Source organism: Saccopteryx bilineata, chromosome 4 (assembly GCF_036850765.1).
Source record: "Saccopteryx bilineata isolate mSacBil1 chromosome 4, mSacBil1_pri_phased_curated, whole genome shotgun sequence".
Taxonomy (NCBI): Eukaryota; Metazoa; Chordata; class Mammalia; order Chiroptera; family Emballonuridae; genus Saccopteryx; species Saccopteryx bilineata.
In genome coordinates this window covers 171,982,750-172,001,233 of record NC_089493.1, presented here as the reverse complement: position 1 = coordinate 172,001,233, position 18,484 = coordinate 171,982,750, and the positions used below count along the sequence as shown (strand labels likewise).

Genomic DNA, 18,484 nt, shown 5'->3' with positions numbered 1-18,484 from the left:
TGTGAATAAAAATTGCATATAAATGCTCATTGTAAAAATTAGAAAAAAAAAGACTATAAGAAAATAAATTAGCCATCCACATTCTGCACTAAAGAAATATCATTTTGGCCTCTTCCTGATGGACCTTTTCCCTATATTTGTGAATTTACCAGAATTAAATGTTATGTCCAGTGGAGTCATATTGTGGGGAAGATTTTATTTTATATTTAAGCATCTTCTTAGTATTACTGGAAGTTTTAGTAAGTATGTATTGCTCTAACAGTTTTTTTAAAAAGATGTATTTTGAAATGAAAATACTTTAACAAAATAGCAATCATCTTATATTGTTATTGCTTGATTCTCTCTTAAATTTTACAATATGTTAACATCAACAAGGCTATTTTGGCACAATCCCAGTAGCAGTACATGGGCAGTATCAGTATCTTGCTTGGCCTTAATCAGACTTCTTTTTTTCTTCTATCTTAGTAAGAAAAATGTGCCAACACACTACTTCAGTTATCAAAACTTGCCAGAGAAAACTTTATCCAAGAAAATGAATGGTGACTTTGGATCATGAACCAGAACCCAGAAAGGAGTCCACGGTTTTATGTAGATCAAAGGAATATTTTTCATTCTCTCTGGGGAGCCCAAGAGTCCCCTGTTGGTTTAATCCACAAAGTCATTGCCAATCTGTCCAGAGGCCCCTGTGTAGGGATGACAAAGGGTATATATGCTACCCCGCCCCCCTCACTGCAGGGCTCATCACCAATTAATCACTGCACTTCAGGCTGGAAGGAAACTTCCAAACCCTTCTCAACACAAGCTTTCTGCACCTTTGCCATGTGTTTTGAAACCTATTTTCCATCCTCGCTGAAGAAACAGAAAACTCTGCCTAGAGTCAATCTGGAGTATGGATTAGGTGGAATGAGTTGGCTGATACAAGTAGGGTAAAAGACTTTATAGTATTATTTACCAAATGTTTCTTAGATGAAAGATGAAACATTTAATGAATTCTGAAGGCTAAATTGCATTCCCTCTCATTTTAATCCCTATGCCTATGATTGATGCTGAGTAAGGTATTGTCCCATCAGAGGATTTGGGTTTAGGTCCCCTCTAACGTTGAACTGAGTCATCATTTGGTCCAAATAGTCATCCTGCTGTTTGAATTGTACATCGCCTAATATTCCAGGTGCCTGCCTCAGCCCAGGACCCTGGCAGCACACAGACTCGAGCCCAGCATGGTACTGTGGGCAACGAGGGCATGGAGCAGGGGATCCCTCCTTCCCCCACCTCACCATCACATGAATATAATTGCCAACTCAATTTCTATTATTCAGGAAAATGGAGTCTTATATATGGAATTACTAGTTTCGGACCTTTGTGGAATGCTGAGGTTGATTTTTTTTTCTGAAGTGAGAAGCAGGGAGGCAGAGAGACAGACTCCTGTATGCACCCAACCAGGATCCACCCAGCATGCCCACCAGGGGACAATGCTCTGCCTATCTGGGGTGTTGCTCCATTGCAACCAGAACCATTCTAGCACCTGAGGCAGAGGCCATGGAGCCGTCCTCAGTGCCCGGGCCAACCTTGCTCCAATGGAGCCTTGGCTGCAGGAGGGGAAGAGAGAGACAGAGAGAATGGAGAGGGGGAGGGGTGGAGAAGCAGATGGGCGCCTCTCCTGTGTGCCCTGACCAGGAATCGAACCCGGGACTTCCACATGCCAAGCCGATGCTCTACCACTGAGACAAATGGCCAGGGCCTGAGGTTGATTTTAAAAAAAGAAAAAAATCGGTCTTAGGGCAGTGTCCATTCGGGTCACCGAGCCACCATCTTGTGGAAATTAAATCAACACAAATAGATGGAGAACAGGGCAAATGTCACACTTCCTTTAAAAATCACCTTAACTACATTTGACCTCTATAACTCCTTTTGGGTTCTGTTTTTTGTTTTGAGTCAAAAGCATGTACTTGGTTCACATGTCCATAGAACAGAGGAAAAATGCTCTGTTTATAGTTTTTTGTTCAACAGCATGAAAGGCTGGGCATTGAATAAAATTGTGTCATATGAGCTAGTCATTTAAAGGCCAGAGCCGTGTTAAACTTGATGAATTAATGTCTGTTGACTGATTTCAGATGAAGTTGTTGACTCGAAGTTTGCTGGTTTATTGTTCTCACCATATCCTATTTCTAGAAAAGTAGTTTTGTCTTGAGCAGCCTAAGTTTTCCAGTTTACACTGCTCTCCCAAAGAGCATGACGCAAACATGGGAGAATGTGTATCAGAAGGTTCAGTATCTTGAGATTGGAATGTGGGATGATTCATGAGTTTTGCATCAATTATTAAACAGTCATAGATGAAGATATGCAGAGATGGATGGGGCAGTAACGTATTCTGGTTACACCTACTGGCTTAGCAGTGATAAATGAGCCAGGAAACAAGAAAGTTCAAAACAGGCGTTAACTCAAGCAAATGCTGCAATGGGTGGTAGACAATCGCTAGATAGAAACAACCTAATATATAGCCCAACTGGCTGGCAGGATTAAAATAAAGGTAAGGACTTGGCAGGAGAACTAAGGAATTTCAGAATTCTGCTGTGCCAACCGCTCTTTCACTTACAAGGTTCTTGAGGGCAACATAGCACCAATAATAATAACACTCAGAAAACAAAAGAGACATTTTTATAAGCCAGGACCGTGCCTAATGTCCCATAATGTAGAGTTCTAACAATAACTGACTTGGATCATGTGACTTAGACTTGCACTTGAATCCTACTGTGTGTGTGTGTGTGTGTGTGTGTGTGTGTGTGTGTGTGTGTGTTTTATGCCTGGCTATTCCAAACCCCCATACTGGTGCCTTCATGGCAGGTCCTCATTGGGTCACAGACCCCACTGCAGCATCTTGCCTGGACATATGCTCTCTAGTAGGCATTGTTTCTTTGATCTTTCTCCTTCCATTATACAATTCTTTGTTCTTATATGTGGTGAATGCTCTATGTGGATATCTATGGTTCCTCATGTTTTAAAATGTGCTATAGCTTCAGGCAGCAATTTAATTTGATGGGGTCTTGGGACCATGCCTTAACCTAGGTGTAACTCTACTGGTGGGGGCTGTAGATATCATGGTAGTTGAGATCCAGTGGTCTTTCCTAACAAATTTTAAATAGTATGGATCATGTGCCCATGTGAAAGACATTTAGCAAATACAAAAGAAAGTGAATTCCTTTGTAAAGGCCGAGGGAATAGTGAGTAAAAATAGCTCTGGCAGGCAGAATTCATCTGTAGAAGCTGGAGGGCGGGAGAGCAGATGAGTTATTTTTGAACTTCAGTTGAAATCACTTAGACGGTGAGGATCTTGAAATTTGTGTCCTGCACGGAGCATGGAAGAATGCTTTATGCGTCCTGTGTAGTGACGAGGAGTTTACATGAATGAACAGATCCATGTCTTAGAATTAATTGATTTTTTTAAACCCTGTCTTGTTTTGACCTGTGCAGATCTTAAAGGGAGAATGAGGACATTTCAGAAGGGAGTCTGGGTGAAAAAGACACTGTATATGGCATCCTTGAGAAAGTGAGTTCTTGTGTCCCTTGGAGTGATAGTTTCTTGGAAACAAAGCCAGAGGCTGACCTTGGAAAAAACTATTTAACTCTTTTGATACCCAACTTCACCAAAAGGTCCATTGCATGGACCCTGAAGCCCACCCAAGAACTCCAGCACCTGTGTTAACATGGCCCCTGAGAGGAAGGACTTTTTTGTTGTTGTTGTTTTTAGGTGAGAGGAGGGGAGGTAGTGAGGCAGACTCCCACATATGCCCCAACTAAGATCCACTTGACAACCCCCCATATGGGAGCCAATGCTCAGTGCTGAGCTATTTTTAGCACCTGAGGCTGATGCGCTCCAACAGAGTGATCCTTAGCACCCAAGGCCACACTTGAACTGCTTGAGCCACTGGCTGTGGGAGGGGAAGAAGGAAAGAAAGGGGAGGGGAAAAGAAGCAGATAGTCGCTTCTTCTGTGTGCCCTGACTAGGAATCGAACTTGGGATGTCCATACACCGTGCCGATGCTCTCTATCCACTGTGCCACCAGCCAGTGTGCAAACCATTCTTAAGCAGCATCTTAGCCCTAAAGTCTGGAGCATGGTCTTGTTAGTCCCCAGGCCTGGTGCCCAGCACCCTCTCAGTACTCCCCCACTACCCTTTTTCTCTGAAAGGTGGTTGTTGTTGTTGTTTTTGAGAGCCTTGACTTGCTCCTTAGTGTCTGACCAGAGCTGAAAGGGAAGAGGAACAGCCATGCCTTCATTAGGTTTCACCCAAGTCAGGAAGTTCTGTGAATAACCCCATCGCTGACCACTCATTGAAGAGCCCCAGCAGTCATGGAGAGTGCATTTCAGCCGGGGAATTCTGAGACGACTGCACACATTAAACAGCCGCCTCCCTCCTCAATACATGAGAGTGCTTTGCTAAGATGTGCAAAATTTAACAAGAGTGGTCCAGTAATTCACTCGAGGTGCTTGGCCTCCCAGCCCTGCGGGGCTTTCTTACTCCTCAATGGACACTTGTTATAGAAACAGGCCCTCTAAACTCACGGGGGGAACTGAAAAACCAGGCAGCTTATTTCGTGTTTCCTTCAGAACAGCATTGATTTGGAGGGCTCTTTCTGAGGGGCTAGGCTAGATTTCTGGCTGAGATCATCAGTAAGAAATGGGGTGGTCTTTTCTGAAGGAAGACTATAGCTAGACCAGACAGACGTCACAAAGTGGTGACTCACACACCATATTCAGCCCATAGACAAGGTTATAGTTTTTCAATATCCAAGTGTTAAAAATAATCAATTGCCCATATGTAAATGTTAAGAGATTTTGCATTAAAAAATCTAGATTTCCAGCTTCTAAAAAGATCAGAATATCTGGCAACAGTTCATGGCCACAGTTGGCTTTAAACTGAGCAGCCATTTGTCCCCTAAGAGGGGACACACGCTTTCTACTTCACCTGGTTTCTTCCCTCTATTTTGCCTAGTGGCCTCGGAGAGCTTAGAAGTAGCTGTTCCCGGGGTCAGCCATCTAAGAGGCCCAAATGAGAAATCATGAACTGTTCTTTCAAATGTGCCTAGCTTGAAAGTGACTATGGCTTCTTTAATTCTGCTTCCTTCTGCGTAACGAGTGACTGTCAGGAGCATTTTCATACCTGGAAAAGGACATGAAAAATGGGGAACTGTACACTGCTTACCCAAATAAATCAGGCATACAAAGAAAACCCAGAAATGATGATATTAAAGTAAGATTTGAGATGTGAATTATTTAGGGGTAATCGCCCTCGTTTTCCAGCTCGCTTGCTTCGCCCTGGCTTTCCTCACATGGACAAAACCTTCCGAATGTTTTTCTCTCAAAGGCCAGAGTCATAATTTCCCTGCCCCCCCCTTATTTTTAAACTTATTTGAACTCCCGGTAGCAATTGTTGGAGCCCTGCAGGGGAATAATTGCACAAGAATTAACCTTTGACATTTTTCTAAAAATAGCCCTAATAAATCTAATCATAGGTAATTTACCTGTCCGTATTCCTCTGGGGGTAGCCAGCGTTGAAGACAGGCTTGGCAGGCTGGTGCTCCTTCGGCAATTATCTGTGATCCGAGTTCCTGGAGCCTGTGTACTTTCTGTTTGGGAATACAGGGGACCCATGGCCCTCTCCCCTCTGACCTCATGACCCCGTTTTCTCAGCACCGTTCTCCTGGGGTTAGAGTAAAGCTGTACTCTGCCAGAAAGGTGTATTGGGCTCAACAACAAAGAGGGTGCAGGGGTCAAGGTGAAGCATTTGTGGGATCCTTCCTTGGATTTCCAACTTGCAGAGATTGCTAAGGATTTTCCTCCATGTCTGAGCTTCAGGCGCCCAGCCCTCATTAGCATAGCCACCCCTGAAACCTGTTTGGGGAAGTGCCTTTGATGTAGAAGAAAGGGAAACACACAAAGTTCAGGGGTGGGTCCCTGCTCTGTGGCTGGTAGAAATTATCAAAGCAAATTGCCATTTCCCTGAGCCTTCAAGAAATTCATTTTCTTTTGCCCAAAATAAAAGGGTCTGAATGGGCTTTCTCCTTTTGTTCTCCACGGACGGACGTTCTAAAAGACCACAGCGCCCGTGTGGGCAGCTAGGAAATTTACCCTCCCAAGTGCCACTTCTAGTGGCACTTAAAACACAGAACATAAAACCCTTGTAAATTCCACTGCAGAGACAAAGCCCTAAGCCCTTAAAATGCTCAGAAAAGTATGTCTATTATCTATCGTTCCAAAGTAAGTGTGCAGTTACTTAAATTGCCTTTGTCTTCTTCTTTTCAGCTGACATTATCTCTACGGTAGAATTCAACCACACGGGAGAATTACTAGCGACAGGGGACAAAGGGGGTCGGGTTGTAATATTTCAACGAGAGCAGGAGGTAAGTGGCAAGTGAATGCAAAATGCCTATTTTCTTCCCTTTTTAAAGGAGGCCTCCTACTGTTCCTTAATCCTCACATGTGTTGCCCTTAACCTTGCTGCTTTGCTAGCAGACTCAAAACTGCCAAAAAGTCATTAACATCAACAGTTCCACCTTCCAGCTCATAAAAGCACCTGAAAATAAGGGCCTTTCCCCGGGGCACGGCCTAATCTTTTTTAAACCTGGATGTTTCACATTCGTGATGACCTCCTGTCTCATCTGACCCACAAAGTGCCATCCATGGGTGCTTTCTGTGCATGACTCCTCCTTTTAGGAGTGAGATTTATCTTCAGGTGATTAAAATTAAGCCTCTCCTCATTCCAGGAGCTCCTACAGAATAGGTAGGAGGGGAAGAAAAAAGTTCTTTGCCAACAGATGCAGAAAAGGACAACTTGGGTCCTTAGAGATGGAAACGATCGCTTACCCTGTCAAAGGGAGCGCGGCGCCTCCGTGACATCTGAGCAATGCACAGGGCACATCCCTGACTGGCGGTGACACCAAGGACCCTGGAGCTGAAGGCTGTAGGCCGTGTGCTTTCTGAGCAGGAGTTCCAATTTCCACTGAATCTCAACAAGCCCGTTTCTTCCTGAGGACTTGGGTTCCACTAGGAATTGTTTCTCTTTTTCATATAAATTGAGTTTCAGGGGGTGTCCGCTTCTGTTTCGTCAGAATGGAGTCACGGCCCGATTTGATTTCCCCGGCCTCCCCTGGCATGGCGCTGGAGCTTCCAGAAGGCCAGTCTGTGTTCTAGTAACTCTCCCATCTGCTCCTAGCTGCCTCAGAGATTCACCCAGCACCGCGTGGGGGGGGGGGGGGGGAGGCCCCGTGCAGGAGGAAGCTTTCGCCAGAGACTTCCCTAGCAATTTAAAGCCTGCTTTGTGCCTCGAAGCCACTTATGTCCCACCTCCCCTCAAAAAAAGGGGGGGAGCCTCATTTAGAAGTGATATATTTGGTAATTGCACATTATTTGCAATTAATTTCTATAAGGGCATCCTAATCCCTCGGGGTTTCTGTATAAACTCAAGTGTTCAGCATTAAATCAGGCACCCAGCCTGTTCCATTGGCCCTGGAAGCAGGAAAATGTGGTTGGCAAGTAGGAGCTAATAGCTCTTCGTGACCTGGAATTTTTCCTGCTTTTCCAGAGCTGCCGAGTGCTAATTGGTCTGGCACATCCAATACACACTTGACAGTCTGATTTGGATGGTACCAAATCAACAGTCGTATAAATTTATTGTTAAGGTGGACTGGTCTTCTCTGCAGTAGGCAGGCTAGTCACAAGTATGTCAGCATTGAAATTCTTCTTAAAACTGATTTCCAAACCTCTTTCTTCATTTTTATATAAAAAAAAAATCCAATTAGGTTCATAGATAAAGAGGAACCGGAAAAGCTATTTAGCATAAATTACCCAGGGCAGGATGTTACCAGTAATATTTCGATCTACATTTCCTGTTCACTATTTATAGGTCTCACCTATTTTAATTTACTGAAAGATATGGGAATGATTTGTTAGGGGACACGTTTTCCAAAGGAGGGTGGTTTGGCTCAATATGAAGTAAATGTGCAGGGTAATAATATGCACTTTGGCAGCAAAGCTTGAGGTTGAAACGGACATGTGACAATACCTGGGTCAGGTCTGTTTTTCATTTCTGTGAGTAACTTCTCAAGAGTCCCGAAGGGTTTGCTGTGGGAACTAGCCTCAGCGCCCTCATAAATACATTTAACCCCTGGGTGTTAGCATCCATCTGGAAGCTGAGATTTTGGTTTGGGTGTTAATACCCACCCAGAAATATATATATTTTTTAAACTGAGCCTTTCATTAAAAGTCAAGCTTTTGCCCTGGCCGGTTGGCTCAGTGGTAGAACGTTGGCCTGGCGTGCAGAAGTCCCGGGTTCGATTCCCAGCCAGGGCACACAGGAGAAACGCCCATCTGCTTCTCCACCCCTCCCCTCTCTCCTTCCTTTCTGTCTCTCTCTCCCCCTCCCGCAGCCGAGGCTCCATTGGAGCAAAGTTGGCCCGGGCACTGCGGATGGCTCCTCGGCCTCTGCCCCAGGCGCTAGAGTGGCTCTGGTCGCAGCAGAGCAACGCCCCTGGTGGGCAGAGCATCGCCCCCTGGTGGGCGTGCCGGGTGGATCCCGGTCAGGCACATGCGGGAGTCTGTCTGACTGTCTCTCCCCGTTTCCGGCTTCAGAAAAATACAGAAAAGGAAAAAAAAAAAAAGTCAAGCTTTTATGCCTGACCTGTGGAGGTGCAGTGGACAGAGAGAGTCAACCTGGAATGCTGAGGTCGCCAGTTCAAAACTCTAGGCTTGCCCAGTCAAAGCGCATATGACAAGCAACCAATGAACAACTATAGTGAAACAACTACTTCTCATCCACCCCTCCTGAGAAATCAATAAATAAAACCTCAAAAATAAATAGATAAAATTTTAAAGTCAAACTTTTATGACAAATGTCTGAGAAAAACTGGATTTGAATTTTTGAACATAGTTTTCCAAAGCCTGACTGTCAAAATTCTTGGTACTCAGGGCCTAAAATGCAGGAGATGAAATCTTCCTTCCCACTTTGCCTTTCTTCTCTTTGTTTCTCACCCTCTTTTTCCTTCTCTCTCTCTTTCTTCTTCCTCTTGCTCCTTTCTGCAGACCCTTTCCCTTATGGCTCATTCTCTCATTATTTATTTAGCTCCTGCTGTTTGCACTTTGCATAATCAGAGCTGGGGAGAGGAGGAGCCAGAGCTCAAGTCTCATTGCCTCCCAGAGATGCGGAGGCCATCTCTCCTCCTGTCTGTTTTGTTACCAGTGTTGGGGGGGGGGGGGTGCGGGAAAGATCTGATGCCCAAATCTACTATTTGGAAGTCCTGTGACTTTGGAGAATATCTCTGAGCCTCTTTTGTCCATTTCCCTGCCCTGCCTACCTTTCAGAGATTTTGTGAGAATCAGGTGAGATTTTAAAAGGCCCATCAACGCTGCCGTTGCTATAGCTTTGTACTCTCTGTAAGGGATCAACATAAGTATATATGATATATGGAAGTCAGCATAGGATGGTTTACACCAAAAGGTGTTAAGACATCCATGAGGATGCAGAAAGACAATATTAGAACTTCAGTTTATATTGATTTTTAAAGTTTATATTGATTTTAAAATCATGTCCTCTTTTAACTTCTATTTCTATGTATATGTTATGATGTTTATCATATACTATTTGAAATGCAAATGACAGTGTATACCATATATTATTACAGAAACTCATGTTTATAATTTATAAATATATGTATAATGGAGGTACTAAGATTTACCAACAGAGGTACATGATCAGATGTTTTGGAGGTCTCTGAGCCAAGGTAAAACTTGTGCCAGTTATGATCATGCCCATCCTACCCCTAATGATTCTGCCCCAAAAAAGAAGAAATTGGTGAATTTTCAGGTGGCCAATGGGACTTTTAATCTTTGGTGTATTTATTTATCCCCTTCCTGCAGAGTAAAAATCAGGTTCATCGCCGGGGTGAATACAATGTTTACAGCACATTCCAGAGTCATGAACCCGAGTTCGATTACCTGAAGAGTCTAGAAATAGAAGAAAAAATCAATAAAATAAGATGGCTCCCTCAGCAGAACGCAGCCTACTTCCTTCTGTCTACTAACGGTATGTGGAAGCAACTTCCCTTGTCTGCTGTTTTCAGAGAGATATGCAGGCAAATTGTGGAGTTCAGTCTCTCTTAGATGCGGTTTTCCTTTTTGACCTTGAGTGCTGTCAGAACGCCCAAGGAACAGTATTTGCAACACGCCTAGCGCAGAGTGAGTCCTCGGGAAATAGTAGTTCTTCTTTTTCAATGTGACACGTTTCTGACCAAGTTCTCTGAGACCCTTTATCTGCAGTTTTTGACTTCCGCAGATTATTTCCAGGTGTTTTTGGAATGTGACTTCCTGTCTTAAGATTCACTGGATGTTATTCTGGGAACACAGTTCGGGGAAACTCGACAGGCTGTCCTGTGGGTTTGGCATACTGAATAGAGGTTATTAATCCCTGGATGTATTTTGGGGTTGTTGTTCTTTTTTTTTTTTTTTTAAGCAGATGTTCTGCATCTCTCTAACACAGTTTCTCCAAGAATGGGTCACAAAGAGAGACGGACCCTATCAAAGGACTGATTAAGCAGTGGTTTTATTTCCTCTTTCTCCTTCCCTGTTCTTCTAAACACCATTTGTTGGTTGAGCGAGAGTGGATATAAATAGGTCAGAGAGAGAGGGTATGTTAGAGGTTGAATAGAGAGCCAAATTCGATATTAATTCGGTAAGCCTTTATACAGTGGAATTACCTACTCTAAAGTTTCTTAATGCTCTTGATGAAAGAAGCTATCTATGCTCGAAACAGTTTAGAATAAAATCATATACTAAAAGGTGCTAATTGAATAGCATAACAATTAAGAGGATTAGTGGATAAAAAATTAAACACCCTCTCCCAAGAAAATAAGCCGGAGAGTGATTCACTTCATCCAAAGTGTGAGTCTATGAGGAGTGTATATTTAAATATAAATCAGAAAGCTAGGGATTTTCTATGTGCCTATCCCTGACATTTATAAAGAAAAGGAAATACTCATATGTCAAGTGAAGAAATGCAAACTATGTACCGAATATGATCAAACATATTCACACTTTTGAAGACTAAAAGGAACCACACCTAATAAAGATTTATCATGATTAATTTTTGACTGTGCATTATGGATCACATAAATTTGTTTCTTGTATCACTTTTATTTTCTATGCTTTGACGATGAGCTTTTCATTTTTTTTTAAAGGATGGATTTTTTTCTTTAATGCACATGAACCAAAGCTCCCTTAAATATAAAGCCAGTGTACAAATCTTAAAAAATGACAATTCTGAACCAGCCAGTTTAGAGTTACTCAGGCATGGCTTATCTCAACACGACCAGATTTCCACTCGTCTGTCTTTTCCAGATTCCAAGTAATTTAATTCTTTCTGGTAACTGTATTTATTGTTCTGTTAATTTTTTTTAACCCCATTTCTCGAAAGCCAAACCACATGAATTTGTTTTACTTCCTCCCCTCTTCATTTTATCGTTGAAGTTCCACTCAAAGGCTATGCCAATTCAACACTGCTTAGAATAAAAAGGACTGCTCATGATTTTAACTTAATTACTTCCGGCAGAGAAAGTGTCTGATTATCTGCTATATAGCTAGCTTACTTTATTGTGTGAAATTTAGCCTATTGATTATCACAATAAAATTCAAAGACATATTAACTCCTTGGTTGGGGGATGGGGAAAAAATCAGTGAAATGCAATGAAGATTAATTATATAGCATAATGTTCTGTTAATTGAGTTTTTAAATAGTTTTTTGATTAACAAGAATATTATCTTCTCATTTGGGATGCTATTTCATATGCCAACAGCATCTCCAAATGATCCTTATAAGAAGAATTCCCATGTTCTTCTGTGATTTTCTTTTTCATACTAATATTGAGGTTGAGAATTCCCCTTAAGCCAAATAGGTTAACATGCGAAAATTAATGAAAGACAATTGGAATTACTGTACAAAAGAGAAAATGAAGATAGATGATAAGATTGTGTTGAAAAGCTGCCATGAGTAATGATAAACTACTCAGAGAGCCAGCCAGAAGATAGAAAAAGTCATTACTCATAGTAACAGCCACATGTTCCTCAGACTTCTATATCCACAAAACTTCAAGATAGGGAGTCAAGAAACATTGTGATAATAAAGTCAAGAATGACTCCAGGCAACCCAACCATGGGGAATTGGGTTGAATTCACCATCAATTATCTTTAAAAAAAATTTTAAAAAAAAGTGCTTATCTTATTATAGTTGGGTGCCATTTTTACTTCCTGCTAGAATATATTTCCAACATTACCATTTTTAATGAAAAATAAAACGTAGATTCAGTTGTGAATCGAGATCTTAAAATTATTTGTGAGATAAAATCATATTGCTTTACATAGATTTCTACTTCTGTCTTGATACCTATGATGAGAAAGGAAGGTATTATATATTGGATTTAGTATATTGAAAATAGTTGTGTTCATCATAAAAAAAAATTTGGAAAATAGAGAAGCAAATAAAGATTATGAAAGTGTTTCTATCTAGAGAGAACCACTGTTAATGTCTTTTAAAGAAAACAGCAAAGAGACATGGGTAAATCCATTTTTTTCTTAACAGAAATGTGGCACCCAAGTTTTTATTCAATATTATAACACTTAATAAAAGGAATATGATTCTTCTATACTTTACTAACAAACCTCCCATTATTAGACCTTTAATTATTAAATTCTTACTATTATACATATATTTATAGGATTAAGTATTGGAATAGAAAGATATGATTAAGAAGAAAAGCACATTCATGAACTATGTCTAGCATGTCTATTTAAAACAGTTATATAATTGCACACAGGAATATAATGAAAAGGTATACAAAAATTTTTACAATATCTCTGTCTAGTACAATTGAGAGACATTTTAATGTTTTATGTTTATGCTCATTTTCATTTTCTATATTTATATAATTTTATTATACATTTGTGTAATAAAAAGGAAATAAAATGAAAAACTACAAAGTCTATATATGTAATATTATAGGTTTCTATTTCTCTCCCCCCCCCCAAAAAAAATGCTATGAGGGTCTATGCAAAATGTTAATGATTGTCCCAGACTGGAGAGATTATGGATGATTTTTATGTTTTATGCTTTGCCTATGATTTCTCTATTTACCTATACAGCAAGTTATCGTTCATAAGAAAAATGTGAGAAAAGAATTGCTTTGTAAATGGGACGAGATGTATTCCAAAGCCAAGCAATTGAAAATATTTGGTGTTAAAAATTCACTGATTTGGATTCTTCTAAGTCACAGCAGATCAGTAACCAATTGAGCGACTGTATAGATATGACCCATGTTTCATTTTTGTCACAGTTCAGTATAGAGCAGGACATGCGGAGAGGGGAGGGCCAGAGAGTGTTGGCGTAAAGAGGGGAAGGCTGCAGTCAGCCCAACACCGGGGAAGGGCTTCTCGCCTTCTGTCCCAGTACAGACCAGGGCAGGTGTGCAGATCTTACACCAGCAGCCTGGCCAGGTGTGCCAGCAGACGTGACCAGCCTGAGTGGTCCCCAGATTTCAGGAAACAGAGGCACTTACCTGTTAAATTATCCAAATTGTTGCTGAACGCTCATTTCACAACAGGGTGTATTTCAGACCATGAGGACAAGGCTGTTGGTGAGGAGAGATGGAGGAGGAACAGGAAGAGCCAAAGAGAAAGGGACCCTAGTAATGGCAGGGAAGCAGGGTGGCTTCTTTCTCTGACAGTGTCACAGAGGGGACATTAGGTGTCCCGGCATCAGCCTGGGTGAAGTGAACGCCGTCAGAGAAACGTGTTATTATTGCAAGAGAGTTGCCCGATTTGCTGACTCTAGGAACTGCCATTCGTGAGCCTTTATTAGAAGCCCAATACGGAGTCCAACACTGTACACTCGGTGTTTCATTTAATCCTCGAAAGAGCCCCGTGAGGAAGACACGGCTTTCCTTAATCTACAAAGAAAGAAATGGAGGCATTGAGGAGTTAAGACTCTTTATTTGTAAGGTTAGATTACTCGGGATACAGTTATACTAAAAAATGGCTCGTTGTTGATCTGATATTCAGATGTAACTGGGCATTCTGTGGTTGTTTCCCTGCTCAGTCAGATACTGTTGTTTCTGCGTCACTTGAGGAATATCAGCCACATGGCTGGCTGGAGTTGGCATGGGCTTGGGGCCAAGGGGCATGGCTCCACACTTACTTTGTGCAGGCATAGAAGAGAATTAGAGAAGGCAACCAAGTCCCTGCCTTCCAGAAGAGAAGCCAGAACATGTACAAATCACGAATGCAGGATCTGATAAGGAAGTCTCCCAAAGGCCTGCAGCCCACGGACATGATCTGTTAGGCCCGAACATGTTTCTTTATGAAATGGAATCAAACGTTTGCAGGTGGTGCAAACTGTCCCAGCCCTCCAGCACCCCCAACCCCTGTCACTCACTCTCCTGGCCTGCCTGACCCCTGCAGGCATTGGACTTCTCACCCGTTTTATTGCTGTGGAGAATGACAGGTGTCAGCAAGTGGTAAGTGGGGACAGGACAAAGATGAGAAAGGTAGTTTCCACATGGGGACTCCAGGAGACTGCAAAGGGAAAAGAGCATTTTGATAAATCTTATTATCATTTTATTTCCCTGAATATGCTAGCAACATGTACTGGGAAGATGAGAGGCATTCATTCATCCAACTCATATTTATTGAACATCTACTATGTCCTAGGTACTTTTGTCACTGCTGGCAGTATAGTGATGAACAAGATAGTCTGAATCCCTGCCTCTGTATTGATTTTAAATTCTAGTGAGGTAAATATAATAGGTTGCCTCGTAGTGAAGTGCACTATGAGGAAAAATAAAGGAGGAAGAAGGGGCTAGAAAATAATGAAGAAACATTTTTTATGTAGGTTGCTTAGAAAAGGCAAGAGTTGGGACATAAGGAGAGAGCAAAGAAAAAAATCATATGAGAAAGAGGATAAAGGGCTCTCCTGGCAGAAGGCACAGCTTGTGCAAATGTCCTGAGGCAGGAATGGGATTGATGTATACAAAGAGCTTTAAGAAATCCATGTGGCAGGGGTGTAGGGAATGACAGGGTGTAGGGTGGATAATGAGATCAGAAAGATTGAGCAAGTAGGGGATGCAGATCCTTTTGGGTCATGGCAAGGGCAGCGTTTAGTAAAATGGGTCACAAAAATGAGACTAATAATAGTACCTGTCATTGTGATTTGTGAATATTAAATAAATTCTCCATGCCAGGTGCTAACATAGTTAATTCTAGATATGTGGCTACTCTTACTGTTCAGTACTCAATAAATATTTTTATAGAATGAACAAAATTAATGTATAAGATGTTGTAAATTTAATAGCTCACAGTCGGAAAGATCATTTGTCTCTATACGCTATATGTTTTTGTTTTGAAACATGAGCTGTGCCTTCAAATGACACCGGATTTATACACCGAAGCCCCTGACATGAGCCAGGTTCTGTGGCAATTTCTTCCAGTATTGTGTGTACAACCCCCCTATGGCCCCCCTCCCGCCTACCCAGAATAAAACCTCCTTTATAAGCTTTCCTTGGCTGTAACACGGTGTCCTCCGGTTGCCCTCCACAGATAAAACTGTGAAGCTGTGGAAAGTCAGCGAGCGCGATAAAAGACCAGAAGGCTACAATCTAAAAGATGAGGAGGGCCGGCTTCGGGATCCTGCCACCATCACAACCTTGCGGGTGAGTCCACCAGGCTGTTCTGTTTTGTTTTTGTTTTCTACCACGGTCTTTGTGTCTCCTCAGCCACCAAGGTCAAGGCACGGGTTACTAAGGTTGGCCACATGCTGGCTGCTGGGTAGGTTGCAACTATGATGTGAGACCAAGTAGATGCAGCAGAGAAGGACCCTACTACCCACGGTCCAGTGGAAGATGGAGGAAGACAGGTGTCAAGCTCCACTGACTACGAATCCATGCATTTCCTTTTGTTCATGTGACCATGCCCTATATTACTGTAGGCTTAGCCTCTGCCTGTTCCCATTACCTAAAATGGCTCAAGCAGCACCTGTATTCAATGTACAGGGGATGGGACTACCCAGGTACAAATTGGAGACGTGACTCAAAACTAATAAGCCTGGGTTCAAATTCTGCCACTTACCAGACTCTCCCATAGCCACTTAACCTTTCTGAGCTCTAGCCATGCAAGCTACTTTTAGTTTATCCATCTGCAAAATGGTGAGCCTAATCCTTGCTGTCTGTGGGTTTATGAGGATAAAACGCAGCGAGGGTGGGAAGCCCTTACTCCATGGCTGGGACTCAATAAATGATCTCTACTATTAGTCTGAATAGCTTCCTTCCTGCCCTCCAGAAATGCACAGTCTGGTAAGGGAAGAGGATTTGTAGGACTAATATACAAATGATTATGACACTAACTAGAGGGAGATAAATGCAGCGGGAGTCGGAGAGAGTTGCCGTTTGATCAAAGGAGGGGGAAATTACATTGGTTCTGGGAGACCAGGAAGTGTCTCCTAGGGAAGTGGTATTAAAAATAGATTTCTTAAAAGCAGATTTTTAAGGGAAGGCTCTCCAGGTATAAGTTAAATTGGTTCAAGACTGGGTAATGGGTTTAGTTTTGGACGTGTTCAGTGCGAGCAGGAAAGCAGGCGCATGTCGGGACCCGCCCGAGCCCCGCGGGACTTTCCGAACCACGTAAAATATGCGCTTTCCCACGGCAGCTGCCCTTCTGAGGACCAGAAACTCAGCAGGAAGACAGTGACGTACATCTGAGGAGAAGAGGTTGTCGCCCCGGGTTTAGAAGCAGGTCTGGGAATCGGGCGATCGTTGTGTGTCTGATTAGCTTGCTTGTTTATTTGTTCCTTCATTTGGCCATTCGTTTGTTCATGTTTATTGAGTGGGTGCTGTTTGGGCACAGACTCTTGGCCGGCCACAGCGCTAGGCTGACATGTGTTTACGTGGTACTAATGGGTACCTGGTCTTCATTTGAGCTCCTTCTGGGCCTACAGGCATGGGCTGCTCTGCTTCCTCTTGTCAGACTGCTCGAGCAGCCTGGAGAACGGCCAGCAAGCCCGCCCCATCAGACTGGCCGATGCTCTGAATGCTCACGGCTTGGAAACTGGGGGCAGAGCATTGAGGACTGTGAATGTTGAATCAGCCTGTCCTGGGTTAGACTTGTGACTCCATTGCTTTTAGTCTGGTGACCTTGGACACATTAATATTTATTTAGTTAGTTAGTTAGTGATTTTAGAGACAGAGAGGAAGAGGGAGAGAGAGAGAAATATCAATTTGTTGTTCCACTTACTTATGCCTTCATGGGTTGATTCTTGTATGTGCCCTGACTGGGAATTGAACCTGCAACCTTAGCATATCAGGGATGATGCTCTAACCAACTGAGCTACTCGCCCAGGGCTTTGGACACATTACTTAAACTCTTGTGCCTCTGTTGTCTCATCTGCATAACAGAGATGGTGACAGTCACTACCTCCTGGGACGTTTGTGAGGGTTCAGTGCAGTATTGTGGGAGATATAGAGCTCAGCCTGTGTCGTGTCTCACAGAAAGCACTCAGTAACATTAGTTCCCCGCTGTTGTTTTTGCATTACTATCATCATTATAATGGCTGTTATTCACCCCCTACTGTTAGTAGGCCTATGTATATGAGAAAAATTCATATCCATTTTTCTTGTCGTATACTTGTTATACCGTTGTATTTACAAACTATTCACTTATAGCTACTAAGTGACAAAGCACTAAGCTAGTCACTTAATAGTGATACAGGAGGAATAAGAGCCTTTCAGCCGGAGGACTTGACAATCCTGTAGGGAAACAGGTGGATTAGGTCCCACTGGGACGTTTACAACATGAACTTCTGCCCATATGTTACCTGCCCTTGTTTGCTACGTGAAGGGGATTTCTCAGATGCCAACTGTAGTCCCGTTGTCCATGGCATCCTACGGATTTCCTATGTCTATGGTTAGCCCCGGAGATGCCATCCTCGTGATGAAGAAGAGAGAAGGCCCATGTGTAAGTGTCCATTAGAGCAGAGATTACTCCCGAAGTAAGACAGTGATGTTGGGAAGTAGACTTGAACATGTCATACATGGAAGGAGGCCCCAAAGTGGGGCTGGGTTCAAAAATCCCAATTCTCGTTCTTTCTTATTAACCGTCTGAGTGACCCTTGGCCAATGAATCACATTTGCTCTCTCTAAGCTTAGTTTCTAAATGGCCAAGGGCTAGACAAGGTCAGTGGTTCTGTGACCATGGTATTAGCTACAAATACAGATCCCCAGGTTTCAGCCCCAGTGATTCTCTTCAGCAGGTGTTGAGTGGTCCAGAGGAATCTATAGTTTTAATCTGAGCCCCTAATAGTGGAGACATAGGGTCTGTGGTCACTGGACTCTATCATCTCTAAATTTCCTTCGAGTTACTGTTTTTATGAGCCTCTGTTACTTTCCATTCATTTCAACAG

General features: G+C 42.6%; 1 protein-coding gene across 4 annotated transcripts in view; it reads left to right on the top strand.

Moving 5' to 3' along the window:
- Window positions 1–18,484, top strand: part of PPP2R2B (protein phosphatase 2 regulatory subunit Bbeta) — a 457,098-nt gene that overhangs the window by 339,125 nt on the left and 99,489 nt on the right. For all 4 annotated transcript variants that reach the window (XM_066272897.1, XM_066272898.1, XM_066272899.1 and 1 more), the window contains 3 exons: window positions 6,301–6,398; window positions 9,910–10,075; window positions 15,631–15,743. In XM_066272897.1, the coding sequence (XP_066128994.1) occupies window positions 6,301–6,398; window positions 9,910–10,075; window positions 15,631–15,743 (377 nt within the window). The remainder of the gene's footprint in view (window positions 1–6,300; window positions 6,399–9,909; window positions 10,076–15,630; window positions 15,744–18,484) is intronic.